This window comes from Camelus bactrianus, chromosome 11, assembly GCF_048773025.1.
Source record: "Camelus bactrianus isolate YW-2024 breed Bactrian camel chromosome 11, ASM4877302v1, whole genome shotgun sequence".
Taxonomy (NCBI): Eukaryota; Metazoa; Chordata; class Mammalia; order Artiodactyla; family Camelidae; genus Camelus; species Camelus bactrianus.
In genome coordinates this window covers 27,783,479-27,798,984 of record NC_133549.1, presented here as the reverse complement: position 1 = coordinate 27,798,984, position 15,506 = coordinate 27,783,479, and the positions used below count along the sequence as shown (strand labels likewise).

General features: G+C 38.5%; 1 protein-coding gene across 4 annotated transcripts in view; it reads right to left on the bottom strand.

Moving 5' to 3' along the window:
• Nucleotides 1–540: 540 nt before the first annotated feature.
• FAM204A (family with sequence similarity 204 member A) overlaps nt 541–15,506 on the bottom strand; it is a 29,201-nt gene continuing 14,235 nt past the window's right edge. For all 4 annotated transcript variants that reach the window (XM_045506520.2, XM_010969861.3, XM_045506522.2 and 1 more), the window contains 2 exons: nt 1,446–1,552; nt 541–1,150 (listed from right to left, as the gene is read on the bottom strand). In XM_045506520.2, the coding sequence (XP_045362476.1) occupies nt 1,099–1,150; nt 1,446–1,552 (159 nt within the window). In that variant the 3' untranslated portion in view covers nt 541–1,098. The remainder of the gene's footprint in view (nt 1,151–1,445; nt 1,553–15,506) is intronic.

The following is a 15,506-nucleotide window of genomic DNA, read 5'->3' as shown; positions in this document are numbered from 1 at the left end:
CTAGAGGAAGGCGGTGGCGAAGGCTGAGGAAGGGAACTGATGGAAACCACAATAAGCCGTTAGTTCTTCACCTCTACTGAGCTCCAAGAGGGAGGTGCCAGAACGTCAACGACCTGCCAGAAAGTCAGAACGTCCGGCTGCGGTCTTGTTCACCAGCTTGTCACCGGATTTCTCCAAGCCCCTTCTGACTAGGGCAAGGAAGCACACTTCTAATAGAAACCACTTCCCATGGCCCCACTCTCCCTTTTACCCTCATTCATTCATTCAGTCTTTAAAGGAGTGATGGGGAAGAGGAGTAAAACACAATCACACCATGTTCTTAGACGGTTCAAAATCACTGTGTCTTGAGTCATAACTATCTAAAACAATTACACCAACTTCTCTTCTAAGAACCATCTCATAATTTAAAGAATGACATGGCTGAGAAGAGAGATATTGAGGAAGACATTTCCAGGCAGAGCTTAATTTAAATCAACCTCCAAACACTACATTCTGTCCTTTTCTAAAAATTGTGTTATTTAATCTGAAGGTACCCCAAAATTCACCAAGTGCTTTTATTATGTGACTGTGAAATATCAACTCTTTTGCTCCCAATAAAGAACCAATAATTACTTTTATAACACTAAGATAATTAAAGTCATCTGTAGAGACAGTATCAGTTGAGACCTTCTTGCACTTGTAACTAATCCATTATAAACGAATGCCAACCTTAAACACCCAGCACCAGAGTAAGTGCAGTGACCATGAGTCCAGACAAGAAAGGAGCTCGTTGGCTATGCAACGCCAAATGGGTGAAAGATAAAACTGATTTTACACTGGAGGTCTATGTAAATAAATAAATAAAACCCTATCCTTTCTTCCCCATATGTGTGCTTAGATTTCTTGTACAAATAAGAGAATGCTCCATTTCATTCACTTCAATGGGATGAACTCTAGAAAAAGACTGAAAAGATTTGATAATCAACTCCCAAATTTTATGCTTATTTTTCCTACTTTTATCGATTTCCTGACATAGTTAACATAAGCAGGAGAATCTTCGCAGTAAATCGAGCAATTGAAGACTCTAGTGAAGCCTCAAAGGTCTTGATGGCTGGCAAGTCACATATATCCCATGTTACTTTTGGTTTCCCACCTCTTCTTTGCTTCAAACCTAAAACAAAGAAAATCTCAACTTATTTCTAAATACTTTCCTGAAGTAACATGTTTACTAAGTGTCAAAGTAAAGTAAACTTAAAAAGCTTTCACATACTCCATCAATTACAAAATAAACATCAAACAGGATGAAGAAATGCCTCCCCCCACTATGATCTGATAAACATTCAGCCAAGATACAAAGAATAAAATGAATAACAATTCACACACAAACTGGATTCACAAAACATATCACGGGAGTTCGGTAATTCCTATGAAGTTAGTAGAATTACTAATAAAAATCTTTAATTTACCCCCAGGCAAGTTTCTTCTTTTTTCGAGCAACTTGTGAATTTTCAGCATCCTTTTTGGCTTTTACAAAGTTGTGGCAGGCAATCGCTTTGGCAATTTTTACACCAAGCTAAGAATTACAAAGGAGAAAAAGGAAAAAAATGAAAATAAATATTCCAGCTGACACAAAAACTACAATGATACAAACACTCGAGAGCTTGTGGGTAAGAAAGTGATGTTTACATTGCTTTGGACACGCTGAGAACAGAAATTCTTAGGCTCAGGCCCCCTTGAACCACCAAAATACAACTAATGCAAAGCTGTAGCCCCTACTCCCCTCATCTCCTCACCCCAGGTGCACCAGTCTCCCAGACAGAGATCCTTCCCACGCTAAGGCCCCTCGAGGGTCCACAAGGGCTGTGGATGAAGATCTTGAAGCTATTTCAGCATTTCAGTGGCCAGACAGGAATTCACCCCTGATAAGGCTGCGCAGACTGACAGAGACATCATGTTTCTTTGCTCTGGGCGAGAATTACAGCAACTCGGTATGGTTACACTGGTTATCTCATGCTGATCAGGAGCTCTGATTGGCAGTCATAGATGTGATTAATAAAACATGGGAAAGCTAATTACTACCTCATAAACACACTTTGTGTGATGGGCAATAGCTTCTCACTCACTGACAGAAAAAAGAATGTAAGGAGTTCTAAGAGGCAAAAAGGTGGGGCACCAGGACCACAGAACCTAAGTGTTCCCTCTGGGAGGCCCTCCATTCACGCTCCTCCTTCCGCCCACCCACCCCAGTCCTGGAAGGTCCAAGCAAAACAGCCTCCTCTCAGCCCCACCCTCCACAGTCTTCTCTAAGTCACCCCTAAGACAGTCTTTGTTTCTGTATTTCTCAGCCCTTCAGCTTCTAGGCCACAACCTATGGTTTTCACGCTGTGCACCGCACAGATCTCTGGCCGCAGAGCTGTTGCCCAGGAATTGTCTCCAGGACAGGCACGGTGATCTAGTTTCAGTGGGCTCTGATCTTAAAAACTCCTGCCACCCGGATGGCTCAAAAGTATCTGCTCAGAACCCAGGCTAAACAACAAAGGCTAAAAATCTCTTTCTGGTGTTTCCTTTTCCATCTCTGCACTCAGCCCAGAGCATTTCAGCAGACAGCACACTCGCGGGCAGGTAGAAAGGACCCGGAAGCCACTCTCAAGTCAAAGCATCACAGCCCGCGCTTTAGGACCTGCCTGTCAATAAGGAGGCAGGCAGGCAGCTAAAGGCCCGTGTGTAAGGAGAGAAGCTGACTTAGGAAAGTGGGGTTAGGCATGTCTGACGCTCCTTTCAGCCTCTCTTGGAGAACAGTGAGGATAAAACAAACAAGCAGTCATCAAGCACCAACTGGGGTTTACAAATAAGAACAAAAGTAAATCTGGTTTTTCAGTCCAGGAAAGAATACACACAAAGAATGCAAGTAAATGGAAGCAACCTGACAAACTGGTCAACACCAGAAGGAAAGCCACTGAAGGAAGGGTGACTGACTGTGATCACGAGCCCACCTGGAAAAGTAGACCAGCCTCAGTCTTCCCAACACGCAAGCCAACACCGGCAGCACTACAGCTATCATCAACTTTTTTCACAAGGACAACATTCATTCAACAAATATCATGTAGGCACAGATGCAGTATTCTGCCAGGCACTGTTGTAGACACTGGAGATACAGCTTTGAACAAAACAGGGCTTATTTTCAAACTAGGGGGCTGGGGAGAAGGGGTTGCCAGCCACATCTGACTGCTCCCTTCCTGACCTTGTCCCCTTAGCTCCCTTTTCATTCCCAGTTCCTTATCATAGAAAAGATCATCTAAGTCAACTAAAAAAAGGATAAGAATCAAAGGTCTGTAGCCTCACCATCTAAGGAGAAAAATGAAACTCTGGACGAATGCTGTGGCATAATTTATCACTAAGATGGATCTCCTATTGACTAAAAAGCCATCCATTTGTCACAAATGTTAAAAAAACAAGATAGCACCTGCCTGGTAAGGCTCGCCAAAACTGCAGCAACAAATCCCCAAACCTCACTGGCTGAACTTTCACTCCTTGTTTCACTTAAAGTCAGCTGTGGACTGGGAGGGGCTCTCCATTGTGTGGTGCCAGCATCTCAACGTGTGGCTTTAGAGGTCACTGTGGTAGAGGAAGAGAGAGCTGGAGGGTCTCCTGCGGGCTCTTCAACGCTGTAATCCAGAAGTGACACACGGCACTTCTGCTCACAGCCCTCTGGTCGGAACGACTCACACAACTCCAGCTAGCTGTGAGGTGGCACACTGCGGGCACAGTCAGTGCACCGAAGGGACTGTCTACTGTCATAACATGCAGTCTGCTGCCTGTGTCTAAGACGTACGCTGGGTCTTTCCACGTTCATGTAGGATATTTAGTCTCCTCTCTGTCCCCCAGCTCTAAAAGGTAAAACACAGAGCTCTCTATTTATAGTCAATCTGATCATACTCCCACATGTCAGACATCAAATGCAAATTTGATATGATGTAGTTTTCCAAGACTGCCCCCTAACAAAAGTCCCACTCAGTTGAAGACATATTTAAATTGAACCTGTATTTTGAGTATGAAACAAAAATGACCCGAACTATATTTGCCATGTACCATCAACCACATTATAAAATTATTTCCTGAAACTGCTGTAAATGAAGATGTAGCTTACTTACATTTTTAGCTTACTGAAATTTCCCAATATGGGTTTTTTGGATTTGGGATAGACAAACTGAATAGCATCTCAATGTATCTGGACACGAGGTCATTTGATTTAAACAGGACTCCTCATCTCAACACGGTCACATAATCTTAGAATATAACGTAAAAGCTTTTCATTTTCTAGCAGTATGAAGGCAAAATCCAGCACCATTGATATCACAGTAAAGATTTAGAGCACACGTGCCATAAGACATAGTATAAACTTGTCAAAAAGAATCCAGTATAATGTAAGAGACACGCATTTACATGAGAGGGCTCCATCACTTTGTAGACTAAGTAAATACAATGAAAGACTGCACACACACAGGCAATACTTTCAAAGAGACCTGTTTGTATGGAAGGTGCATTTTCTAGCTGTATTTTGCCTGGGGTTAGATTAAATGGAATGTTCTTTAACTGACAAACATTAAACAAGCCTGGTCTATGCATTTTACAGAAAGAATCTTTAAGTTTGTAATGATGATGAGAAGGCATATCAATTTTGTGTCCTTCACATGCTTAAAATGAAATGTGTTTCACTTATTCCTGTGGCAAAAGTAAAAAGAGCAATATTTGGAAATATGAAAGAATCATAAGATCGCCTATAGAAGAGGCCGTTGAGAAACATTCTCCCAGGCAAGATGACTAACCCAACTTCCAGAAGATAAAAGAATACCGTGCTATGTTTCAGTATTACAGACAATATAGGCCCACAAGAATCGCTCCTTTGCGTCGTAAAAAGAAAAATGTATCTTTATGCCCCATGTAAACATTCCAAAAGCTTGATCAATGGTTTTTACACTAAAAATCTGTTTCAGGTCATCAGATAACTACAGCAACACAATGTGGGGAGAAATTTTCTTACAGGAATAAAAATATATACAGAATTCCTTGTATGTGAAGCCAAAGTATCAGCATATAGAACATCCAATATTTTGCTGCATTTTAATTAAGGTGTCTAAACATTATCACAAAGAACTGCAAATTGGTCAGAGCAAGCGGTAAGGAAAATTAAGCTCTAAAGGCTTTTTATCACCATATTTCAGGAACCAAGGGTGTAAAATGTTCTAATTTGGGATATATTAAAAGCCATAAAAGGTCTTTCAAAAAGATTAATGGTACTTTGCTTGGATTTAAGATAAGGGCTTTAGCTGGTTGGAAAAGCAGGGCCCTGGCTGGACCCTTGAGGCATTCATCTTTACAGCCACTTGGAAGATTTGTAAAAGCGTCTGCATAACCTCAAGCAAATGCACGGCGACATTTTTTTAATTCCTTTCAATTTTACACGTTTAGCCTGTGTAAATCATATTGGGTTGTAAAATAGATATAATGGCACATCTTGTAACATAGCAGAGATTTTTAAAAGACAAACTTTCAAAATAAAGTTAGTTTTTGCTAACCCTTGCCATTCTAAAGTTTGCTGATAATCGTCTGAAGCATCTGATTCAAATAGCTTAATCCAGCATAACTGTAAACTTCCCATCCATTTCAAAAAATATTTCACTCATCTCAAAATTACTAGCTTGCAACAGAGTTATGAAGTTTTCCTCCCTTTTGAACACTTGCAAGGCATTTATTTAAAAATACCAATTATCATACTTTAACTCTTTATGGAATAATAGGTCTCTATGAAAAATATTTATGCCATTCTCTTTTGTTCTTTAATTAAATGAAAACAGATGTTTTCTGAAGTAAAGCGGAACCATTACTGGAGTACTTAAAGTGTTAAGGTCTTTAATTTTTATATCAGTTTGGTCGACAATTCCTGATTGTCTTTACTCAAGCTCAACATTAATGTCAAGCAAGTTACCTAGGAGACGAAAGAGATCAAAGAGACAAAAACCCCTCCAATGTCTGATTAATCAAGCCTGCAAACAGCTTATTTCTTTTCGCCTGCATGCAAGTATGAAAATGAGATTCTGGGAGCTGAACATTGTGCAGATTTGTTCATTCTTATCAGAACAAAGCCAGCGGCAGCTTATTTCATGGATCATTGGCACTGTCATCAGTGCTACACAGAACGGGTGACAGCTCCTCATTTTGAGGCTTGAACAAAATTAGCAAAAAGTCGGCACAAATTAGCCTCTCATCTTTTTGGTAATATGACATTATTCATTTACTTTTTATCCAATTTTTAATTTTTTCCTTGTCAGCTATCCCTTTCTAGTGTCTCTTGCATGGCATCATAAAATGCCTTCTTAAAAACAAGCAGAGAAATAGCCAAAGTTGAAATAACATGCAAAGTTCAAAGAGCAAATAAGAAAAAGAACTTCCAATGACTGATGATGCTTTATTTTTTACAACTTTCAAAACTTTGCATGCATATTGATAAACAGCTCAGAACACCATGCAGTTAAGGAGTTTTACGAAATCGGTAGTATATTTCAATAAAGAATACGATGTGGCTAATGTTTTTCACTCAAACCACACGTTAATGTGGCATGTGGGACGGTAAATTCAGGATGTCTACATGCGGATTGGTACCTTCCTCTGCAGGGTCATACCTGCAATGCTGAAGCTCTGATGACAGCAAATAAGCTATTCTATATCCAGTCATGTAAACTTGGGCTTTAAATCAAGTCATGTTCTCTCTCTTAGAGGAAACAGCCTAATTTCACTGTCATTTTAAAATGTGCACGCAGAGGCTTGTATGCGTGTGTACATATACGTGTATCCATGTGTGTGTACAACTGTACAAACACCTATTATTTATTTTTATACCCACAACTTCGTATCAGTTAAAGCCAAATGAGTTTTTATTTCAAAGCATAACATAACAAATCCTGTTTTTAAAATACATTATAAGATATATTTGTATAGACATACTGTATATATCATTTGTATGTGTATATATACACATATATAATTCACCTTGCAATTTATTTTTTAAAAAATGTATTTGGTCCATGAGATGTGATATCCTCAACTTTGATTTCATAGTGAAATAGTTTATATAACACCTGTTTTAATGATGACTATTAAGGCTTCAAATTATATGTAGATTACAGTATTCCAAAGGAAGGAGAAAAGATGTTATACTGCTGAAATTACTCCTGGATATAGACATTTACATTCAAGCAACTTATTCCATTCATAAGGGGAAAAAAGCATTAAAAAATTAACCATAAGCTGTTAGATGCTTTACACAGTCCCCATAAGAAAGACAGTTTTTTTTAAAGAACTGTAGTACTGTTTTCAGCAATTTCTTTATCTCTGTTCTTCTAAGTAAGAAAGCTTATTAACAAGCTTTGAACTTAAAATCACATTTACAATAATGTGCCATCAACAGTTTTATAAGCTAATTAGAAAAAGATTAATTAATGACTGGCTGCTAATAAAATGGCAATCATGAAGAAAGAAACCAAGGGTGCTAAGCTTCAACTACCACCAATTAAGAGCTAATTACAAACAAATTATATATGTGTTTTGCTGTGGGCTTTAATTTACTAAAATGGTTTTAATTAAAAGAGAAAACATGCTGATTAATTGAACTGCAGAAAAAATCTACAGTATAAACTGTGCTTTGTCTGTCTCTTTAATTAGACTTGTAACATCTGAAATCTTTTTTTAAGGTTTGTTAAAGCACAGATAAACAGAATTAAAAGAGACCATAAGGAACACCATTCTAGGTGATCACCCAATCACTCCCCAGAGGTTAAAAGAAAATGTCCTCAATGCAATGCGATCTAAAAAACACACCTAAAAGCCTGAGAGAAAAACCCATCACCCAGCACCATTTTTGTTTTCCTCATATTAAAATGCTCCACCTTCAAGGCTGTACACCATTTTTTTGTGGGAATGAACATATTTTAAGCTCCGTGTAAAGGAATTCAACTAGACCTTCCCTCACCTGGACAGGCAGAGCTTATTTCCCATACGTTGCGCCAACTGTTTATCTATATGAAAGAACTGAATTACTTTCAAGAACTAAGGAGAACAAGGCTTCAAAGAATTAAAATCACCATTTAAAAGCCCCCGGACTATGCACAGACTACAAAATGACACACAGAGGAAAAATCAAATTAAAAAAACCCTGAGAAATGAGCAAAGTGCATGACAGTGAGTCGGCTCTGGATGGTCCTGGCCAGGGGCGCACACCCGGCCCGCCCTCCCGGGCAGGCGCCCAGCTTCCCCAGGGGCTGATCCCTCTGCCCACAGGGGAGCCCATTCAGCGGGGGCGCTCTCTCCCCAGTGTCCTACATCCTCCCCAATGCTCATCAGTGAAATACACCACAAAGAAAGTGGTCTGACACTGCTGTCTAACTGGGAAGAGGAAAACACAGAGAAAACATAAGGGATGGAAGGCAGGGTAGTAAAGTTTCAGAGGGACATAAAATAAATTTTGCCAGAGTCTGCAGGCAGTAGGTGACTGTATGAAATAATGTATTCTTCATATACATCCCTGGTACTAGCAACAAAGGAACTTTCCTTTCCGTAAAAATAAAATGTTGAAATGGAGATACTCAATTTTAAATTCTTCATCTGTATAAATGAGTGCTATTTAATGTATTTTTTACTTTGTTTACCCTATCTTCAGTGGCTAGAATCACAATAATTAAGAAAATAGAAAGCACCTGCCATCCCTTTTAGGGTCACAGGTTCTAACGATAAATTCTTATGATAGCTAATTGGAGTATACATTCAGCTTCATATCTGAACAAATTGTTTTACCTTTGGAATCACAGTTGTTACAATATTTCTACAAGAAATGTTACAAAAATGGGAAGAAACTAATTTTGCCCTCTAGATTATAAATACTTTGAACCACAAGATTTGCTTCACTATAATGTCTTTCAATTCACCTTTGTATGTGATGCAAACATTTTTCCTAAAATATATGAGCTTTGAAAATAGCACTGATGAGAAGTAACTTCAAACTTACCAAGTTTGTCAGTATTTCTATCTCAAAAATTTAAACAAATGTTTCAATTCTGAACTCTGGATATGAGAATACTTCAGGTACTTTGACGTTAGTAAACCTGTCAAAATTGTACTATTTAAGAGGGTTTTGGTGTTGGTGGAGAACTGAACCTCTTATTCCATCAAGACGACACAGTATGTACATCAACATAAAATCAATAACCGAAGTGAAAAGGGTGAATTGCAGCCATAACTCTCTCAGGGAACGGTACCGGAAAAACTCTGAGTGCTAGGGCTAGTGCCACAGCACCTGAAATGTTTCTGAGAAAGGGCCACCACTTCTTAGACTTTAACATAAAAAACAGAAACTATCTTCTCAAATATATACAAGCCTCTTCAATAAGAACACCTGCAGATTTTCTAGGAAATTGCTCTAAAAATAGAACTTAGGCAACAGATTACTACTGCCCAAATTTAGAGAGTATTTAATTTATTTAACTAGGAAAGAATACAACTCACTCAATTTAAACATTAGTTTTCTTTTTTTAAAGGCCATTCCTACCTTTGTTATTTAAATATTAACAAATTATTAATATTTCAACATTATTAACTTTACCTATGTTTTGGAATCCAAAAATCTAAGTCATCTATTTAATGAATTTAATAAAATTAAATTCTCAGCTTAATACATACTGCCAATGTAATTATCTATATCTATAAAAAGAATATTATCAAAGTGAGATACAATTTTTTATCACTTAGACTTGTGATACCTTGGTTAGACTCTAAATAAATACTATGCTCAACAGCACTAAAAGCTAAAGTCATTGCTTCAGGCCTCCATTCATAAGTTGGAACAAAAGAGTTTAAAATGTGAAACATTTTATATGTCATTACTCCAAATTGAAGGGGTTTGTCCTTTACAAAGATAGTAGCAGATTATAACCAATATATCTCAGTTGTAAATATTAATACCTTGCAAATTGTAAAAAAAACAAACAAAAAAACCCCAACTTGACTATTCTTTCTAAGTTACACAAAATGGTTATAACGTTACAACATGAAGTGTGTACTGATGCTTTCAAGGAATTAAGTTTACTTGGTGCTGCCAAAGATCATCCTATTTGAGTCACTTATAGAAAAAGTCATCTTTAAGGGCATGAGTTATACAAAGCTTAAACAAAATTCACAGGCAACCCCCCCCCCCATTTCTGCCCTGACATTGTATAGCTAGAACTGAAAGCAATCCATCTAGTTAATGCAGGTATGACTCATTCAATAGCAGAAACTCACTGTCTGTTGCCAAACCGAGTTGGTCTTTATCTACAGCAGGCTAACATGAAGATGCCTAGAGAAAAATTCTCTTTCCAAAATGTGAGATTCAACCGAAGTGCTGCCTACTTTATTAAATCCATGCTTTAGCACTTCATTTTAAAACACTTGTTTCTACTGTTTTCTACAAATTGGTATCGTAACAAAGATAGTGTGTCAGAAAAAGACAAGTACCAAAGGATGGCATTTTCAAGGTTCACTCTCAATGAATGGAATCCAACTCAGGCCTGAGGTTAACAAGCCACAAACATGCTCAAACATGTGTGTGTAGGCATATGGATATACACATAAATAGTATTTTTTAAGAAAAAAACCCTTTTTTTGCAAATTAGAACAGTTTCATCAGTATGACACAAACCCAAGTACATTCTTCCACTTTGTCTCTCCTCCAAGACTGTTAACAACAAAGACAGATTTAATCAACAGGAGGGACAGTCCCAAAGCACCCACCTTACTACATGGCAAAACTAAACATGACAGCACAATCTAGGTTTCCAACACATGAACGTGAGCCATGCCCCCAAACCAGGTAATATACATCTTTAATGTCGTTAATTTAAGGGAATACAATTCTGGAAAAATAAATGCTTGCTGTGTCATAATGACGGTACACTGACAGCCTTTCTTTGCAAACCGGTTTGGTTTGCTTTGTGTTCTGTTTCGAGGAATGGTTTTCAAGGCCCATTCTCAGACATGGTTCTACTTTTGGCTTCATTTTTCTCAATACTGATGCTGCCCTATTGGTTTCACAGGCTTATAAATGTTAAACATCAAAAATTAGTTTCACTTATTATGGTTGGAAAAGGCTTTAAGAACTCTGGGATCTGTGCCTCTGAACAAAGGCTTTATCAGCAGGTCCCAGTCACTGCTTCTTGAAAAAAGAACACAGTACTGATGAAAAACCAATATACCTGATTTCCTAAAGGACACCTACCATGCACATATACCTTTAACTCATAAAGGGTTTCTGCCCCAAATCACAATTACTTACTTCTCAAAATCCATCTTTCATATCCATGGTGATTAGCACCAAGGAATAAAAATTTAAAAATTAAACCTCAAACTAAACTATTTATTCAAGAATTCCATCTTGATTACTTTAGTTATTCTTCATGGGTGGTTAATTAACATGGCATCAGTATCTCTCCAATGTCTGTGTCTGAACAGCAAAAACTTTCCAGATGTTTTTCCACTTATACAAGGAAAAGAATAAGGCCCAAATTATTGTTTTTCCCTTTAATCAGAATTCTTTAACCCCACGCTAAATAAATTTATTTTACTAGAACAAAGTGTTATATCTGTATGGAAGTAAAAAGAACACTTGAGAAAAATGTTTACTATCCTTATAAGTGCTGAAAACACTATATGTTTCTAAAGCCATCTCATTTGTCATAACATGTGACAGGAAATAACAACTCTTACGATGGAAAATACCTAGTCAGTATTATACAATTCCCATTTCTAAAATAGCAGCACGACCAAACAAAATACAGAAACTTAATATCCTCAAAGGAAACACACATTTCGGAGGCCTCGAGGCACCACTCCGTTGGCTCCGACAAGCAGTCCACATGGCAGGGAAGGGAAGGGAAGGGAAAGCTCACGAGTGACCACTGGTGAGGCAGACGAGGTGGGGAGCCAACACGCAGCCACTGGTGGACACATGGCCACAGCGACCCATCCCTCCCAGCGCATCACTGAGGAAAACCATATCCAATCCCAACTGTCCAGGTTTACTGAGAGACTTAACATAGATACATAAAAGATCCTATAATCCAGTATCTCATTTAAGGCAAATTTTAGATCTGGTTTGCCAGGTAAAGATGGGAAGTACAACCAAATAATGTGTTTTAAAGACCTAAAGTCATTTGGCAACCAGTTATTATAATAACAACTGTCTCAAGCAGAAAAACAATCAGCAATGAATGCTAGAACTAGTGGGTAAAGAAAAATGAGAAGAAGAGCATTTACACAGTCTCAAATCCTTTCCCATCTCTCCATGAGATATTTATTGATCACACAGGGAAGAACAGTAATAGTGTAGAGGAGAAACGTGAAGACACCACCTTAATCAAATAATCAAAGGAATATCATCAATAAATTGAACAAAAAGGTACCACATGCCGCCTGATAGGCTGCACGGAGAAGGACACAGCATCATTCCTGTGAAAAAATGCATAACCTGAATCTAATCATGAGGAAGCATCAGAGAAACCAAAATTGAGGGACATCCTACAAAATAACTGGCCCCTACTCCTCAAAAATACTAAGATCCTGAGAACGAAGACTGAAGAAACATTCCAGGTTAAAGAAGACTAAAAAGGCATGACAGCAAAATGCACTAGGACCAGGAAAAAGAAATTTTTCTTTTGCTATAAGGGAAATCAGTGAGACACTTGGCAAATCTAAATAAGGTATATAAACTAGAAAGAATGGCAAAGTAAATGTTACCTGTTAACATTCCAAATATCTGGGAGAAATAGAAAATCTTTTTACAAATTTTACAATTTTCTGGAAGTCTGAAATTATTTCAAAATAAAAAATTTTTTTTTGTCAAGTATGTTCAACTCTTAAAATTTTAGCATTACTAACTTTACCTAAAAGGAACACAGAGCCCACAGTAAAGCAAATGCTTCTTTCTGAATTCCCCTGGCCTCTGGGGTGGGGGGGGGGGAGGCAGTGCTAATAAATAGAAAAAAGACAGAAGGAAAAACAGCCGGCCACTGGTGGATCATGTGGAGCCCACATTTTCATGCCACAGACCAGGGCTTGCAGTACAAGGCAAAGATCTGAGGAAACTTATTGACCTAGGGCCTCTGGCTGAGTCACAGCCACCCTGTTATTTGGAAGAGATCACAGAATACACAACTCTTAGGTCTTCTGGACAAAGCAATGACAACAGGACATCAGTTTGTGGACTCCTATGATCCTTGAAAGAATAGTGAAGACACAGAAGCCAGAAGTGTTTCTGAAAACAATCAGGCAGCTATGCCCTAAGGCCCTGCTGGTTTTATTACATGTCTATCTTTAGCTTTCTTGGAACTATCTAGTCAACTCAGAGACCAGCCATGTGCTGGTGCTACCAACGTTTGCTGGAGAGAAAATAATAATACCCACAATTTTTAAAGGGATTCAAGACACGTGCTCAAACATATGGCACAACATGCATTTAAGTGGAGTACTCAAGAATCAGTTCTCTAAAAATGTTTGCTTCTGACCCAAATGAGGTGGATATTCAGAGAAGGCCACCAAAAGCTTCCACACTCCCTGTTTAGGTGTGACCTAGAGTGGTGATCACTGTTGCTGCCTTCTGTTCCTTTCAGCCCCTGAAAGCACCCTGACCCACTCTCACTCCCCCGTCATCATGTCCAACTGCGCCTACGTTTCCCCATCCTTGCAGCCGTATCGACCCCCGGAAGCCTCTCTCGGTCCCACAAGCATGCCTCACCATGCTCTGATATTTCATGGTCAACTCCTCAAAATCTAAAGAGCACATATACCACTGGCACAATTTACTACACTATGTGTACCTGCCAGCTGGCCAAGAAACTTGACCACCACGTCTAACAGCACTTCCTGGAAAAGTAAGTCCCAAGTGCCAAAAATGCCCACTTACTAACACAATGTAGTACATGCTGAGTTTGTTGAATAGAATTTTAAAGATGATCTTTCGCACATAACTGACTCGTAGGGATAAGGGCCCAGACACCTCTCAACCTGAAGAAGCTACTATAATAACCAAAAGCTAACACTGAAATCCTACTGAGTTTGTGGAACCATTCAACACTACCAAATTCACCTTATTAAAATGTAGTACCTGGATCTTCCTATTTGGAAAGAGTAATAAAATGCTATTATACTTGAGGAATGCTGTATTAGTGAAATCAAAATAGGCTACTTTAAAGATGAAATAGAGCAAACTGTCAAATTGAAAACACAAGAACATCATAAGCTTGGAAGGGAAAAGTGAATCTCAACACCACTCTCCTCCGCCCAAAAAAGCCAACATTAGAAAGTTTTTTAAAATCTCACTTTTTGAAAGGCCACATAACTGTCATTTATGTTGTTTCTTGCCTACATCCCAAACTCAAGCTCATAGCTTCATAACTTCCTTTAGATAAGCCATTAATAAACGCACATACATAAACATACCCATTATAAACAGCAGTATTTAATGTGACAATTGTTTCAAAAGGCTTAAGGGGAGAAAAGGATAATTTGTGAATTCCTAAGCCTCACTTCTGAACTTGTTTTCTCCCCCACATAAAAATATAAACCCCACAAGATACTTATGGCCAACAGCCAAAAAGAGAAAACAAACACGCCACCAGCCATCAGCGGTCGATTTTCTGACGTCTGAGGGTGGAAGAGTGGACTGGGGCTTCCACAGAAGAATTTACTGAAATACCAATTTCATCACTAATCTGTTTAGAAAAAAATGTTCACCTGCAGTTGAGTAAGAAAGAATAGTGCTCCCAGCCAACAGCTTACACAGATGACTGATGTCTTCTATGTAACTAAACATCATGGAGGAGTTTCAGTTTAAGAATAAGGCGGAGAAGGTAGGGATACACTAAAAATGAAAGCTATGAGAGAGCTTTCCTTCTAAAAAATAGGACAAAAAGGAATTACAAAACAACAACAGTAAAACATACGCCACCGTGAGCTCTTTATGTGTGACTCTGCCTAGTGACACCTGGCAGTGATTCTCAACTGAAGGAATATCCCTCCCAGAAGGTGCATGTGAGAATCTTCCGGATGCCTTGTGCACTTGGGAAAAGAATATTCAATATACCTATTAGTTATATATTATAGACTACAGGCTAAAAAAGGGCTGAAAACTCTTTAGGGCTGAGGGAGTTGCTTAGAATATGCAGTAAGAAAGCACTCTGGGGAGCAAGGGTTAGGAAAACCCTGAGAGATCTGACATTAGAACACACGGCTGCCCTCAGGGAGAGCTGAACTGAGTTAAAGATACAAATGGAAAAAGAAAGTTAGCCTTTTAATCATAACTGGCAAAAAGCTCTCTGAACCAGAGGAAATCCAGGGTTGAATACCAGTCATGGATTATTTCCATCATAAGATTCACACCAGGATAATTTAATGACATTAAAGACAAAAATAAAACCCAGCATTCTGAAATAAATGGCAGAATAAGA